The 15,641-nt window shown below is 37.1% G+C and overlaps 2 protein-coding genes across 2 annotated transcripts; both read right to left on the reverse strand.

Annotated features, from left to right (window-relative positions):
* Positions 1-917: 917 nt before the first annotated feature.
* Positions 918-3,432, reverse strand: LOC121987901. The gene is made up of 2 exons (XM_042541604.1): positions 1,188-3,432; positions 918-1,096 (listed from the first exon to the last, which is right to left on the reverse strand). The coding sequence occupies exons 1-2, from the start codon at positions 2,091-2,093 to the stop codon at positions 1,049-1,051; spliced, it is 954 nt and encodes a 317-aa protein (XP_042397538.1). The 5' UTR covers positions 2,094-3,432; the 3' UTR covers positions 918-1,048.
* On the reverse strand, positions 2,117-4,197 carry LOC121987080. Its single transcript, XM_042540984.1, has 2 exons — positions 2,233-4,197; positions 2,117-2,125 (listed from the first exon to the last, which is right to left on the reverse strand). The coding sequence occupies exons 1-2, from the start codon at positions 4,195-4,197 to the stop codon at positions 2,117-2,119; spliced, it is 1,974 nt and encodes a 657-aa protein (XP_042396918.1).
* Between the last annotated feature and the right edge of the window lie 11,444 nt (positions 4,198-15,641).

Consider the following 15,641-nt stretch of genomic DNA (forward strand, 5'->3'; position numbering starts at 1 on the left):
TGGTCTCAGAGAGTTTTGATCGAGTCCAAAAGCTCACCTTTCTACTCCTAACATTTCCCTTAGTCTTTCCATGCCTAAATTTTCTACATGTGACACTTTTATATGCTATTAATGACTTTTGGCAAAAAGTCCATGATGCACCCCATGCTTAAATTCCTTCTATCTCAAATCTTTATGTGTAACAAGGACTTTTGATGGACCTAGAGGACTTACATTAATAGTGAAATAGTTATTTGTGAATATGATTGTGTATGTTGTTAGTGTCAAGAGTATTCAACAAAAATATATATGAAAACACAAACAAAACAACATTAACAAAATCGATTATCATGGTTTAGAGACCTCCTAATCCACAATTTATGATATAGTTGATGAATCATCCCTAATGATTCCATTAGAGCCTAACACTCAATTGATTGTAAAATAGAATCAAAATCTAAGCTATTTTACAATCATCCACTCTAAACAATAAAGTAATGAGAAAAATAGAGTAAAAGAGAATACAAAGGTGCTCGAGTTGAGCCTTCAATCTTATCCAAATACTTGAAAATCCTGAGCATAGTTAGCACAAAACTAGAGGAAATATAGGATTTCATAGTGCAACCCTAACTGGCTCAAAACTTTGGGAATGCTAATATAAGAAACAACCCAATAGTCCATTCTTGCAAAAGTGTTTACAATCCCAAGTAATGATGGAGAATTGTACATTCTTGCATATGAACAAAATCCAAACTAGGTAATAATCCAACATAACATCCTAAATAACAACTAATTCAAGGAAGCAAAATAGATAAACAAAATCCAAGCAAAGTTTTCACCAAGTAGAAGATCGCAAAATAGTGATGATAAGCATAATAAACATTAAGAACTTTCAGTAGTAGTGATGATAAGCATAAATATTTAACTAAGCTTGGAAACTACTGAACTATCTCAGACAAAATTATATACTACAAAGTACCGAAGGACTCAAGAAACTTCATCACCAAAAGCATGTTGGAAGGCAAAAGCCTACATAAGGATTCCAAATAGCAGCCCAGTTGAGCATTAATTAGTAGAGGACTGTAGCAGTTTTTCCAGCTTCAATCTTTCCCACATTCTGCAGTACGTAAGAGTGAGTATAGTTTGAAACACATGAGAGGACTTTACTAGCTCAAAACAAGAATGTATTAGTAGATAGTAAATTGAACCTTTGTAGATGATAGAAACTCTTCGTCTTCAGGAAACAACTGGAGATTTTTGGTCTTCATTAAGTAGTTCACTGTATCCTCCTCAAAGTCCAACAAGCAACCAAGCCTAATGAGCTCAGCGAGTGGAGCAATCTGGTCTGGCATTTCAGAACATAAGCACTTTGCTATCACATCTGCAAAATTTGTTGCATAGTCAATGTTGTACCTCTTTCGCTTCATTCCACCATCTCTCTTTCGCTTCATTCCACCCTTATCTCTTTGTAAGAATAACTTCGTCTTATCCTTCTCCCAATGAAACAATCTAGTAGCTTTTAAATCTAAAATTATTCCAGAAGATAGTGTCAGCTTATAGCTAACTGTAATAGGAGCATCAATTTCTAAGATTTCTAAATCAAGCAAATATTTGACAAGACGATGCCTTTCATTGGCAATTATACCAAGAGAAGTATCAGAAAGAAAAGCAAGCACAATTCTCAGCAATCCATTGTTCGATATCAGAGATTTCTGATTGACTTTCCTAACACTAGCACCAGTGGTCCTGAACGATTCATCCTTTTCTACAGCCTTAGAAATTGATTGAACACCAATGCTGCTATAGATCTTGTTCATATTTGCTCTAGAAAGGGCAGGAGAGGTAACAGGAGGATACCATACAAAGATTGTTTCAGAAACCATGTCAAACAGTTCCTTCAGCAAGAAATCATCAGGAATAAATACATCTTGTTTTTTTGGAAAGAATGACCCCATCATTACTTTGCACTGGTAATTTTGATATGCTTCCGAGCAGAAGTTTCTCTGTGTCTCTATTCCAATGCTTCGCAATGAAGACCCAGAAAGCAGAGCATTGCTGAACAGCAAGGTGGTGCACTGAAACTTCCCATGAGGACCAGAGCTTGCAGTAGTCATTGACCCATGGATAAAACGGAACCTCAAAAACTCTTAAAAAGAAACCATAAAGCTGTGTGTCATAGTATTTATCCAAAATGAAGAGTTGGGAACCAAACAGGTCAAGTCTATCATTTAGTATGCAGCTGTTGGAGCTCACCCATTCTCCACCACCACTTGGGATCCAAATCCACTTTGCATCTTTATCATTAGCCTCCCATTTATGTGTATTCAAGAACAGGTACACTCTCGAGATTGTAGTAATATCAGAGTGGCACTTAATATGAAGGGCTAGTAAAAGGCATGCCTGAGTGGCATCGACAGATACACCAATTTCTTTAAGCTCATTTTTATAAGATGCGAGCTCAGATCCATAAAAGATGTCATCAATAAAGGGACCGTCTTTCCTTTGCAAACTCCACTTGGGATCAAAGAGAATGCTCTCTTCTGGAGATTTGTATCCAAGAACTGTTTTTATCCATCTACTTTTCATCTTTTGCTTGAACTCCATAGGAAGAGATTCTGCATTTTCCTTCAGATTGCGAATGCACTGTAGCAAGGATATAATGCTAACGGGATTAATGATAGAAGGATCTCTGGGAAGGTCAATACCATCAATGACAAATTTAGCTCCCTCTTTGAATTCAACTATAACACCAAAGGCCTGGAGCTCATTTTTGAAATCATAGATCTCATTGGAGTAACCATAGAATTCAGAATTACCATCAATAAGTGGAAGATTTGATATAGCTGAGATAAGTTGCCACTCTGGACTGAATAGGATTGAAGCTTTTGGAGATCTGAATCCAAGATTAGTATGCAACCATTCCTTCTCAACGGAGAAAAGGAAAAGATCATGCGTCAATGTAATTTCCTTTTTAACAAATTGCCTATAACATGATAGCAATGCAAGAACATTTTTGTTTGTGATAAATCTTCCCTCTAAAAGACGATTCAATCGAAAAGCAATAGCTTTTGAGAAGTCATTTATGGTTACTGCTACTCCAACTTTCTTTAGCTCATCCTGATATGACCTGATTCTACCACCATACATTGCATCATCTATTACCGGAATGCCGCTGACAACCTGAAGAAGGCATTCCCATTCTAAGACAGCCAGAAAAGATTCCCCTGGATTTTCATAGCCAAGCTGGGTCTTCAACCATTTAGTCTGTGATAACTTTTCGAATAAATCATCAGGAATGTAAGCATTTCGTATGCAATCAAGTATAAAAATGGCAGCATCAGCAGATACAGAGCTTGAAGGCATTTCGAAATTATCAACCACAATCTGATAATTTTTGTTGAATCCAACTAAAACACCAAATAATTGCAGCTCGATCTTGTAATCAGAAATCTGCTCACCATAGAAAGAAGTGTCAATGAAGGGGAGATTACAGACATGCGATGCAAGTGTCCATTCTGAATCAAGCAACAATATGGATTCTGATGCTAATCTGAAACCAACAGATGTTTTTAGCCATCTTGCAGTTTTGGTGCTCTGAATTAGATAGTCAGGGGACAAGCTTATCTCTCCCAAATATCTGACCAAATTGAGCAACGAAAAGACTTTTGCTCGGGTTAAGGTGGAATCAGCTGTTGCAGTCCGGATATGGCTACCAATATATTCTGATGCATCCATAAAATCAAATCTGACTCCAATTTCTTTAAGTTCTTCAGTGAACTCTGTTATCTTTTCACCATAAAAATCTTTCAGGATTAATGGTATATCAACAAGTGTTGATGCTACCTGAAGTAGTCTTCCCCAACCTGAGCTCGGCAAGAATGACTCAGAAGGTGGCTTGTAACCAATTGATGTCTTCAACCAGCTTCCAGTTTTTATGCTGCTAAAAAAGTTCTGCAGCTTACAATTAGTTCCACGAGATCTTATATTTCTAATCCATTCAAGTAACAAGAATGCATTGTCTTTTGTCAAAGGAGAGTAAACAATTTTGAAAGCTGCATTTGGAGGATAAACTTGTGGAACATCAGAGGCCTTTCCATGTTGTTGTAGGAACTTCAAAATCTGTCCTTCACATGTAACATTTCCTGCAAAATTGGCAGTGGCCAAATACTCCCTGCTCAGTACAAAATATTTTTCAGCCCTCCAAGGATTTGAACCCATTAACGTTATCCATTTGCCCATGCTGGCTGGCACAAGGACTTCTGTCATTTTGAGTATCACTTTTCCATACTCATCTACTATTGGCAAGTGAGAGACCAATGTGTTTATGTCCCATTGCCCAGCATAATTACACTTGTGAGAATGATATAGAAAATGAGCGAAGGCTATGACATGCTTGCTACTAGTTAGTGACTTGATCACAATTGACCCATAGTCATAGACTTAAACTCTGCAGCTTCACAGAATTCTTGAGCCAATCCATTACTCCTAATTTTGACGTTCTTAAAGACAATTGCATGGTCTGCGGCATAAAGTATAGGTTTGAGGCAGATATAAACTCCTTGTTCCAGTTGATAAGCCATGTGATGATCTCATCACCATTGGCAATACATAGCTTCTTATAACCATTCGTCGCTTGTGATACACTTAACAAAGATATGCTACCAGTGGAATCAATAAACCTTAACAGAGGTATGTCCTTAAAACAAGAGTTCCATTTCTGAGCAATAAAGTGTAGAAGCTCTACATAAATATCATCAGGCATTCCCTTTGGAAGATTGGAACCCTGAATGAATGATGAATACCAAGCTACATCAACGTAGTCCACTCCCAGAAATCCTAGTACATTGTTATAGTCATCGTTATCCAAGTAGGCATTTACAATATGACTTCCATGTGAATGCAGGTTAAGTATATCAACCCCAGACTTCTGTGCTTTAATTAGAACACACCAAAATGCAGGAGCAAGCCTCTTAATTTCACTGGGCTTACAAAACATCTTTTGTGAATTCTTTAATTCACATGGTATTATACACTCAGCAATAAGCTTTTCTTTGATGGATTGTCTCACAGAATCTAGCAACTTGATATGAGATTCCTCCACTGGTATGAAATTGAACAAGAAGGGAAAGGAAAATGAGGGTGCCTCATGTGCTCCTTTAATTAGTGTAGTGAAAGCATTCGTAAATGCAGAAGGTACACAGCTAAGAATTCCTTCATTCCATGGGCTATTTAGTTGTATCGACTCCCTTGGAGAAACAAGAAGGAAATCAGCTTGGATTATAAATGGGAAACCAGTCTCCATGTCAGTAGGAAGAAAGGAATATACACCAGACATTCTCATCCCACGATTCAGCCGCCTTCCAAAGGGAAAAGCCAGAGTAATCACCCATTTATCAACTTCCATCCTCTTCTTTGAAATGCATTCCCGTTTTACAGGGAACCTTTGCACCCACATGTAATAACAGCATCGTTCCTCATCACCCTTGTCGCCCTCTTGAGCAGTAAGATGTAGAGTGTATGATATGGCTTTCATGTTCCTTCTCATTTGACAATTGTCTTCACCAGATATAGAGATCTTGCAGCCAGTATTACACTTAGAGTCATCGCTATCTCCCCTCACAGATAGTTGCCTAATTTTTGAAAGAAAAAGTAGGACCTCAGGTTGTAAATTTGATAGTTGTTCCTTCACAACTGATTCTTTTTCAATCTTTAAAGGAAAGATTAGAACAGTTGTAGGCAGGCTTTTTGAAGAACCATACAAATTTTTTATGTCAGAAAGGCTCGGATTCTCATCAACCCACTCAGGCACAATGTAGCCTAGGTTGCAATCAGGTGATGGTTCCTCATCAAAGCATATTTGGTACCCATTGCTGAAGATATAGGGCTTACTGGATATCAAAAAGACACTTTTGAATCCTATGCCTGCAAATTGATAAATAAATACTATCATAGTTGAACTCTAAACACGTGGAAAATGAAATAAATATGCTTATAAAGTTAATGTGAAATCATATTCTAGATGCTCATCTAGTTCAACCATGAATATTATGATCTAACGGTAGGATTAAGTCCACATGGGTGGACTAAATCCAATTGAATCCACACGGATGAACTTAATCTCCATAAGGTGGACTTAGCCTTGATTAATACACACACAACTAATTGTTATTAAAGTAACTAAACCTAATTAAGTGATCTAATGCTTCATACATATAAAGAGGGTTTGGATTAAATGGATATGGATTCAATGTGTAGATCCAAAACCCGGTTCATTAACATTGATGGGATGTTAATGATGGATGGGCTTTAAGGAGGATAGCCCCTATAGGATGGACTTGGTATATAAAGGATGAGACTCATGAATTAGGGCAAGGTTCTAGAGTCTCTTCAACCTCTTCTCTTCCTCGTCGAGAGAGAGCTAAGGATTGTTGTCGCCCACTCCTGTAGAAGACTTTTCCGCAATAGCAGGAACTCCGATGACAAGTAAGAAGTATTAGCATTAACGATGGATTCAGGTCTGCCATTCATGTGCTATTATTTCGATTTTTTATTAAGCTTTAGAGATTGATAGAAGTCCGAACTTGTTGTAGATACATCCTTTTGTTCATATATGATATATTGCAATTCTAACAATTGATATCAGAACTTAGGTTTGGCTTATTATCAGTTTTTAAGGCGTAAGGATTATTTTTCAACGTTTTGACACATATACATCAATTTTTGCATTTGATTCCATATGGATGAGCGAAATTGATGTATATTCGTTGAATGTAGTATGGATAGATTAGGATTTAAACTATTAATCAAGTTTTTTGCATTATCTGCAAAGAACGAGATTAGCGGCGTGATTTTAGGGCAGACAACCGTGTTCAGAAATGGGCATTTTCTTATATTAATCGATTGGGATTAGGAAGGTTCCCAATCGATTGGGAGTCACGAATCTACGAGCAGAGGATTCTCGAATCGATCGATTGATCGATTGGTGCTAACCAATTGATTGATGTAAGTTTGATCGATTGGAATGTTCAAGTTCACGAACAGAGGGCTTCAAAATCGATCAGTTAATCGATTGGTGATCACCAATTGATCAGCATGAGGAATCAATCGATTCGGACTGTCGTTCGCGATAAGAATCCAAAGTAAAGCTTCTGGATCGATCGACAAATCGATTGGGGTCACCAATCGATCAGTCAATCGATTAAAATTCATGAGGAAGTGAACAGAGAGCTTCTGGATTGATCGGCTGATCGATTAGGTCACCAATCGATCAGTCAATCGATTGGAAATCATAAGCAATTTGCAGAGAGCTTCTGAATCGACCGGCTAATCGAATAATGTTCACCAATCGATTTCAATTGGCTAATCGATTGACATTAGTCAATCCATCAGCTGATCGATTGGGATGGATGAACGAGCGAACAGAAGTCCTCTGGATCAATCAATGGATCGATTCATGCATATTCAATTGATTGATCAATCAATTCACATCCATTCTTGATCGATTGATAACAGATTTTAGCTCAGTTTTAGCAATTTCTTCCTGGTTTCTTCTTCGCTCTTGCTATTTAGTCAAACCTATACTATCGTCAAAGCGAGAACTATTGGGGAGGCTAAGAGTACTAGTGTAGAGGGATGTATGTCCATGATAGGGATGATTAGCCCAAAGGAAAATCATATTTTATGTCGGATGTATGTTTAAGGAAGCTCACAAATCAAGTTAAACTTCTTGATCATGCACATGGTGTGTCGGCCCAAAGGAAAGGGCACTATGTGGCTGATTAGAAGCATTGTGAGTGATGCTAGGAAACATAAGCTACATAAGGAAGCTCATGAATAAAGTATCATACGCATAATGCGTCGTCCCAAAGAAAGACGAGTTATGTGGCAGATGAAGGTAATCATAAGATATTTAGAGAGTACCAATAGCAAGTTACATTTTAGTCCAAAAACTTAATGTAATGTTGCACTGGATATCTCTATTAATGCCCATATAGTTGCATGTTTCGCTTGTTACATTTCATTATTGCACAACTATAAAGATACATGCCTTGTTTGTTTAATTGAACTATGTTCTTTGCTTTTGTTTATGTAGTACTCTCAATGTCTACTAATTTGAACAACATCCCCGTGTTTACTGACACAAACTTTGGACAATGGAAAGAGCATATTACAATTCTATTGGGTTGTACAGATCTAGACTTTACATTTAGGCATGATCGCCCTGTACCTTTGATTGAGGATTCCTTTGACAAGTAGAAGCGATCTAATCGCATGAGTCTAATGATCATGAGAATGTCAATTCTAGAATCACTAAGAGGTTTGATAGCTAAGGAGGATGCTAAAACCTTCCTTAAGGAATTAGCGGACCAATTCACCTTAAATGAAAAGGTCGAGACTATTACACTTCTCACGAAATTAGTGTCCATGCGGTACACAGGGAAGGATAACATTAGAGAGTACATCATAGAGATGTCCAACTTGGTTACAAAGCTTAAGACACTAAAGTTAGACATGTCTGAAAGTGTTCTTGTGACCCTTATCTTAATCTCTCTGCCTACACAGTTCACTCCTTTTAAGATTAGCTATAATACTCAAAAGGAGAAATGAACACTAAATGAGCTCATAGCTCAGTGTGTACAGGAAGAAGAGAGATTAAGAGGTGACACATCTCAAAGTGCTCACTATGCATCCTCATCTCAATATTCGAACAAGAAAAAGAAGGGTAATAGTAAGAGTAAGGGTAAACAACTTACAGTGACTGGGGCTTCAGAGCATAAGGTACAAAAGCAACAAAATCAAGACCTAACTTGTTTCTTTTGTAAAAAGAAAGATCATCTGAAGAAGGATTGTCCTAGATACGCAAACTAGCGTGCCAAGAAAGGTATACTTCTCAGCCTTGTTTGTTCAAAAGTCAACCAAGATACTGTACCAAATAACACTTGGTAGATAGATTCTGGTGCAACTACTTACATAAGTGTAATTATGTAGGGTTGCCTCATGAGCCGAATGTCAATTGATGTCGAAAGATTCATCTATACCGGAAAGGGCAAGAAGGCAAAAGTAGAGGCAATAGATGTCTTCAGAGTTTGTTTGGAGAACAATGTACTTTTGAATTTGGAAAATACATTTGTAATGTCGTCTTTTAAACGAAACTTAATTTCTATTTCATGTTTGGATAAATCCGGATACACTTGTTCATTTGAAAATGAAAATTTTAGTATTTTTCGAAATTCTATCTTGTGTGGTACTGGTTCCTTAATTGACAAACTATATAGATTGGACACTGAAAATCATACAAATAATCTTATGATGCATAGTATAGATGTGAAACGTGGTGTGACAAATGAGAATTCATCTATGTTGTGGTATAGGCGTTTAGGGCATATCTCTAAACAACGTCTAGAAAGGTTAATGTCACTAGGAATTCTCAATTCCCTTGATATGTCAGATTTTGGAATATGCATTGAGTGTATCAAGGGGAAAACAACTAACAAAAGTAATAAGGGTTCAAGGCGCAGTAATAAAGTCTTAGAGCTTACCCATACCGATATATGTGGATCATTCCCTAAGGCTTCTTGGAATGATCAAGCATACTTTATAAACTTTATAGATGACTATTCCCGATACGGATATTTATACCTTATTCATAAGAAGTCGCAATCCTTGGGCATGTTCAAAACCTTCAAAGCCGAAGTTGAAAATCAACTTGATAAGAAGATTAAGGCTGTAAGATCAGACCGTGGTGGTGAATACTATAGTAGATCTGAACAACGTCCTGGGCCATTTGCGGATTATCTTACTGAGTGCGGTGTCGTGGCGCAATACACCATGCCTGGGACACCTCAGCAGAATGGTATAGCAGAGCAACGAAACTGAACCCTTACGGACATGATGAGAAGTATGATTGCATTTTCTTCTCTATCGGAGTCCTTGTGGGGTGAGGCACTTAAAACTATAATTTACCTACTCAACAGAGTTCCTAGTAAGGCGGTAACGAAAACCCCATACAAGTTGTGGACAGGTAGAGCGCCTAGCCTTAGGCATCTACATGTCTGGGGTTATCCAGCTAAAGTTAGGCTCTATAGGCCTAATGAAAGGAAATTGGACTCAAGAACCGTTAGTTGCCATTTTGTAGGATACTCTGAAAATTCAAGAGGTTTCAAGTTTTATAACTCCTTGAGTAGATCCTTTTTCGAGACGAGTAATGCCAAATTAATTGAGGATAGTGGGAATGATAAAGCTAGGGAAATATCATTTGAAGAGAACATTAGTAATCCTAATATGATAACTACTAATGCAGTTGACAGTGAAATGGTTATCATTCCATACATAGTTGAAGTTGCACAACCGGAAGGGGTAGTTGGTCATAATATTCCCATGTCACCTCCAATTCATTTGGAAGATACATCATCTCAAATAGAGGTATTCCCTCTTATGGTTGAGAATGACTCCCAATCACCTCAAATTCAAGTGCCACCAAGAAGATCCATTAGAGAGAGGAGATCCACAATGTCCTGTGATTATGTATATCTCTAAAAGCATGAATTTGATATTGGATTGGAAGATGATCCCACATCATTCCAAGAAGTTAAACAATGCTCTCATCCGGAAAAATGGATCAATGCCATGAAAGAGGAGATAAAATCCATGGCGAACAACGGCGTTTAGGAACTCGTAGAATTGTCTGAAGCTGTGAAACCCGTTGATTATAAATAGATATTTAAAACCAAACGAGATTCACATGGTAATATTGAAAGTATAAGGCACGCCTAGTTGCCAAGGGATTCACTCAAAAAGAGGACATTGATTACAAGGAGACTTTTTCGTTGGTTTCAATGAAAGACTCTCTTAGGGTAATCATAGCACTTGTAGCTTATTATGACCTAGAGCTATACCAAATGGACGTTAAAACTGCGTTTCTCAATGGAAACATTGAAGAAACTATATACATGGTGCAACCAGAGAACTTTGAGTCGGATGACTCAAAGCACCTACTATGTAAATTAAGTCCATTTATGATTTAAAACAGGCATTTCGTCAAACAGGTAGTTTCTTCATATGGTTTCAAGAAGAATCCAGTTGATCAATATTTGTATATCAAATTCAACGGGAGCAATTTCATTATACTTGTTCTTTACGTAGATGATATATTGCTTGCAAGCAATGATATGAGTCTGCTACTAGAAACCAAATCATTTCTATCTGGTGAATTTGAAATAAAGAACCTTGATGAAGCATATTTTATGTTAGGCATACAAATTGTTTGTGATCGTTCAAGATACACACTTGGACTATCACAAAAGGTCTATATAGAAAAAGTGCTCATTCGGTATGGCATGCAGCATTTTGCACCCGGTGACACTCCAGTGTCAAAGGGTGATAGACTTAGCTTGCAACAATATCCATGTCATGAACTTGAGATCAAGGAAATGCAACAATTCCCCTATGCATCAGCAATAGGGAGTTTGATGTATGCTCAGGTATGTACGCGTCCGGATCTGGAGTACATTGTGGGGATGTTGGGTAGATATTTGAGTAACCCTGGACCAGCGCATTGGAAAGTCGTAAAGAGGGTTATGCGGTATTTGCAAAAAACGAAGGACTACATGCTCACATATCGGAGATCATGCCATCTGGAAATCATTGGATATTCAGACTCCGATTTTGTTGGATGCTTGGATAGCAAGAGGTTCACCTCAGGTTATATCTTCATGTTGGCGGAAGGGGCTATATCATGGAAAAGCATCAAACAGACACTAATAGCCACTTCCACCATGGAGGCAAAGTTCATAGCCTGCTATGAAGCTTCCAACCACGGAATCTGGATGCGGAACCTTATCACAGGGTTACAGATCATTAGGGGCATTGATAGGTCATTGAAGATCAACTGTGATAACAAAGTTGCAAAGTTATATTCCAAGAACAACCGCAGTTCGTCGAAATCTAAACACATCAACATAAAATTTTTGGCGGTTAAAAAAAATTCAGAATGGTCAAATAATGATAGAGCATACAACGACAGATTCCATGTTAATGGATCCATTCAACAAGAGCTTATCATCCAAGGTGTTTCATCAGCATATGCTGAATATAGGGGTTCTTCCCTTTAATGAAGTGTCCATTATGTAGGAATCTATATTTTATGTGATGCTCTATGTTCATGAACACATTTTGGCTCATTGTATATACACTTCAGTTTTTCTATATGTGTGTATGATATTGACTTTCTTTAACACATGTACATATTTACTATTGCGATTTTGCATTTGGTTGTTGTAAATATGATGTGGACTCCATTTGGAGTCATAAAGTCAAATCATAATTTACCACTGTAGTTTAGCATAAGATTTTGGTAAATATGATTTGGATCTGGTTTGGATCATAAAGAGGACTTATTGAGAATGGACACTTGTAGATCACATTTTGTGTCATTCTTCTACTACACATCCACATTTGATCTATGTCGTTAATAATATTAGTACTCTGATTACTGTTGGGTCTTGTTACAGTTATAGTAGCTATAATTTCTTTAGTCCTGTACTAATTGATTTAATGTACAAGATTGTTTAAAGGGGTATAAACCATAAAGTTTGACATGTTGAGCTTAACTAAGAGATTGTGTGGTGTATAAGGAATAAAGGATAACACAAGTAGAAAATTGTAAGATTAAGTCCACATGGGTGAACTAAATCCAATTGAGTCCAGATGGGTGAACTTAATCTCCATAAGGTGGGCTTAGCCTTAATTAACACACACAAACAACTAATTGTCATTAAAATAACTAAACCTAATTAAGTGATTTAATGCTTCATGCATATAAAAAGGGTTTGGATTAAATGGATGTGGATTCAATGTGTAGATCCAAAACTCGGTTCATTAACATTGATGGGCTATTAATGATGGATGGACTTTTAAAAGGATAGTCCCTATAGGATGGGCTTAATATATAAAGGACGAGACTCATGAATTAGGGCAAGGTTCTAGAGTTTCTTCAATCTCTTCTCTTCCTCATCGAGAGAGAGCTAAGGATTGCCACCGCCCACTCCTGTAGAAGACTTTTTCGCAATAGCAGGAACTCCGACGACAAGTAAGAAGCATTAACATTAGCGATGAATTCAGGTCAGCCATTCATATGCTATTGTTTTCGATTTTTTATTGAGCTTTAGAGATTGATAGATGCCCGATCTTGTTGTACATACATCCTTTAGTTCATATATGATGTATTGCAATTCTAACACTATGATGTATTGCAATTCAGGTCAGCCCTCCGAACTTGGACTTGACACAAGAAAATATATCTTTTAGTTAGCAATATGATTGTCGTGAAGTACCTATGAGTTTCCCTCAAATATTAGATTCACTAAAGATTTCTAAATTAATGGCATATCAAGACTTGATCTATTGTGGATGTTTGACATGGTACAAATCTTTATCAAGGAATGGGAAATAAAATAAATTAGACAATATTGAAATAGTTATTATTGCAAGATGAAAATGACCAAATTATTTTCATAACAAATATTTTTCTCAATGTTTAGAGTGATACAGATGTATTAAATATAAAGTGAGAACAGTTAATAAAAAGTATAAAAAACATGCATGTGAAAATTAAAGAGAAAGTAGATAAATTAATGGCATACCATAATCATCTTGATCATACATAAGTAAACTTCATTTGTTGTCAAACTTATACCCATAACAATTTGGAGAACAACTATATTCCAAAATTTGTATATGTTTTTATAACAAAAGAAGATAAACTCCAATAAAATATTGATTGTTCAGTGAAAAAATATATTTAAAAAACAATTGTTGCTCAATGTATTATAAAATATTAATAATGTCATAACATTTTATCTCAAACTCGAGATATTATCCGATAAACACCTTCACCAACTTGACATAAAAGATAGATTCCTCTATGGTGATCTATTAGGGAAGGTCTAAGATTAACCTCTTAAGTAAGCTAAAAAAGTCCCCATATGGAAAATCTCTGAGAGAATGGTTTAATAAGTGTATCTCAGCTCTTTGTCAATTCAACATTACAGATCACGGTCTTCCTCATCATCCATCATTGAAGAAGGCATATCTTTCTTATTATTTATGTCTCATCATCTTTCATTCAAGAAGGCACATCTTCTTGTTATTTATGTGGATGACATTATTATAGGTGATGGCTTCACCAAAATTACTCGTTTGTAAGATTATCTGCATCCATGACAAAAAAAACATGGGTCGTCTCAGATAGTTCCTTGGTATAGAGGTTGGTAAAACTATATTTCAAAACGGAAGTATATCCTTGATATGCTTGAAAAATCTAACATGCTAGGAATTAAAACAATAGATACTTTCATGGAACCTAATATCAAATAGCAAGATAAAAATCCATGTGAAATCCAGAATACTAGTACCAGGAAAACAATGTTATCTTACAAACACCAAATCTGGCATCTGTTTTGTTTTTAGTGTGATAGTTTATAAAAATTCATATCATGCCAATTGGATAGCTACTATTAGAACCCTATACTACCAAAAAAAAGTGCATCAAGAAAAGGCATGTGGAGTGTGCGGAGTGTCAACTAAAAAAGGGTTTTATATAATTAAAACTAATTAGTTGATCTTACAAGTTGAAAAATATCAAAGTGTGCGGAGTGTCAACACGGCATGAAACTGATTTAGTACCATTCCGGTCAACAACCAAAGTTCCAGCAATGATATGTGGAACCATGAAATGGTGCCCCATGAAATAGCACATGACTTCGAGGACATTGAGAGTTTATACCAGATGCCTCATTAAGGAATCACTTAATATTGAAGATACTCTTTTAGGACGACATGGGTTTTTCACCCTACACTTCAATAATAACAAGTCGTGTTGAGCAAGAAGTGATGCTTAATGTCTGGTTGTGTCTTACATGATGAGGTCAATATAAAGTGTCACATAGAAATAAATGTTTTCACAGAAAATAGCATACAATTAAAACCAGCAAAAGTCAAAAGTGCAAACCTTTCTCCCCTATGTACCCAAGGCGTCGTTTCCTTTTCTTGGTTGATTTACCAATCCTACAAATGGAATCAATGTTCGATGGAGAGAAACCAATCTCATTGTTAAACAGAAGCATTGTTGTTTTGGCTCCGGTCATCGTGATATCCTTTGAAGTAATCAGAAACTCAAGGGATGGAGTGACGTCCTCTGCATACGTGTTGTCCTCTGCATTCTGTCGAATGTAAATTGATAAATTAAATACGACTGAAAACGGTTAGTAGAGATGGCAACCCATACAACAGCACAAACTACGACGTAGAATATCCGGAAAGAATTAGTAGAAACTACAGTGCCTCAAACACTCAGGCGGTGGAACTACTACGCACCTGAACAAGCTCCATGAGGAAGTGGACGTCCTTGGAATAAAGCTCTTCGGAGAGGTAGAGGACGGCCTGATGGATGTCCTCAGCCAGGGGATTCTTGTCATGTCTCCCAATGTAGTACCTCTCTCTCCGTATCCACTCGACGTGCTCGCGAGGGGTGGAGTAAGCAGCAGCAGCAGCTGCCGCCACCGCCATTAGAGCAAGAACAAGATCAAGAGCAAGGGCGAGCACAACAGCAACGGCACAGCCACAGGAAGAAGCATAAGAAGTTTGGCAAAGGTGGAACCGTCACT

This window comes from Zingiber officinale, chromosome 5B (assembly GCF_018446385.1).
Source record: "Zingiber officinale cultivar Zhangliang chromosome 5B, Zo_v1.1, whole genome shotgun sequence".
Taxonomy (NCBI): domain Eukaryota; kingdom Viridiplantae; phylum Streptophyta; class Magnoliopsida; order Zingiberales; family Zingiberaceae; genus Zingiber; species Zingiber officinale.

Excerpts from the sequence above, each read along its gene's own strand:
- LOC121987901 (XM_042541604.1), bottom strand. The coding sequence starts at position 2,093 with ATGACTACTGCAAGCTCTGGTCCTCATGGGAAGTTTCAGTGCACCACC. Across the intron at positions 1,097-1,187 it reads AGTTTCTATCATCTACAAAG|AATGTGGGAAAGATTGAAGC; the intron begins GTTCAATTTACT and ends TACGTACTGCAG.
- LOC121987080 (XM_042540984.1), bottom strand. The coding sequence starts at position 4,197 with ATGGGTTCAAATCCTTGGAGGGCTGAAAAATATTTTGTACTGAGCAGG.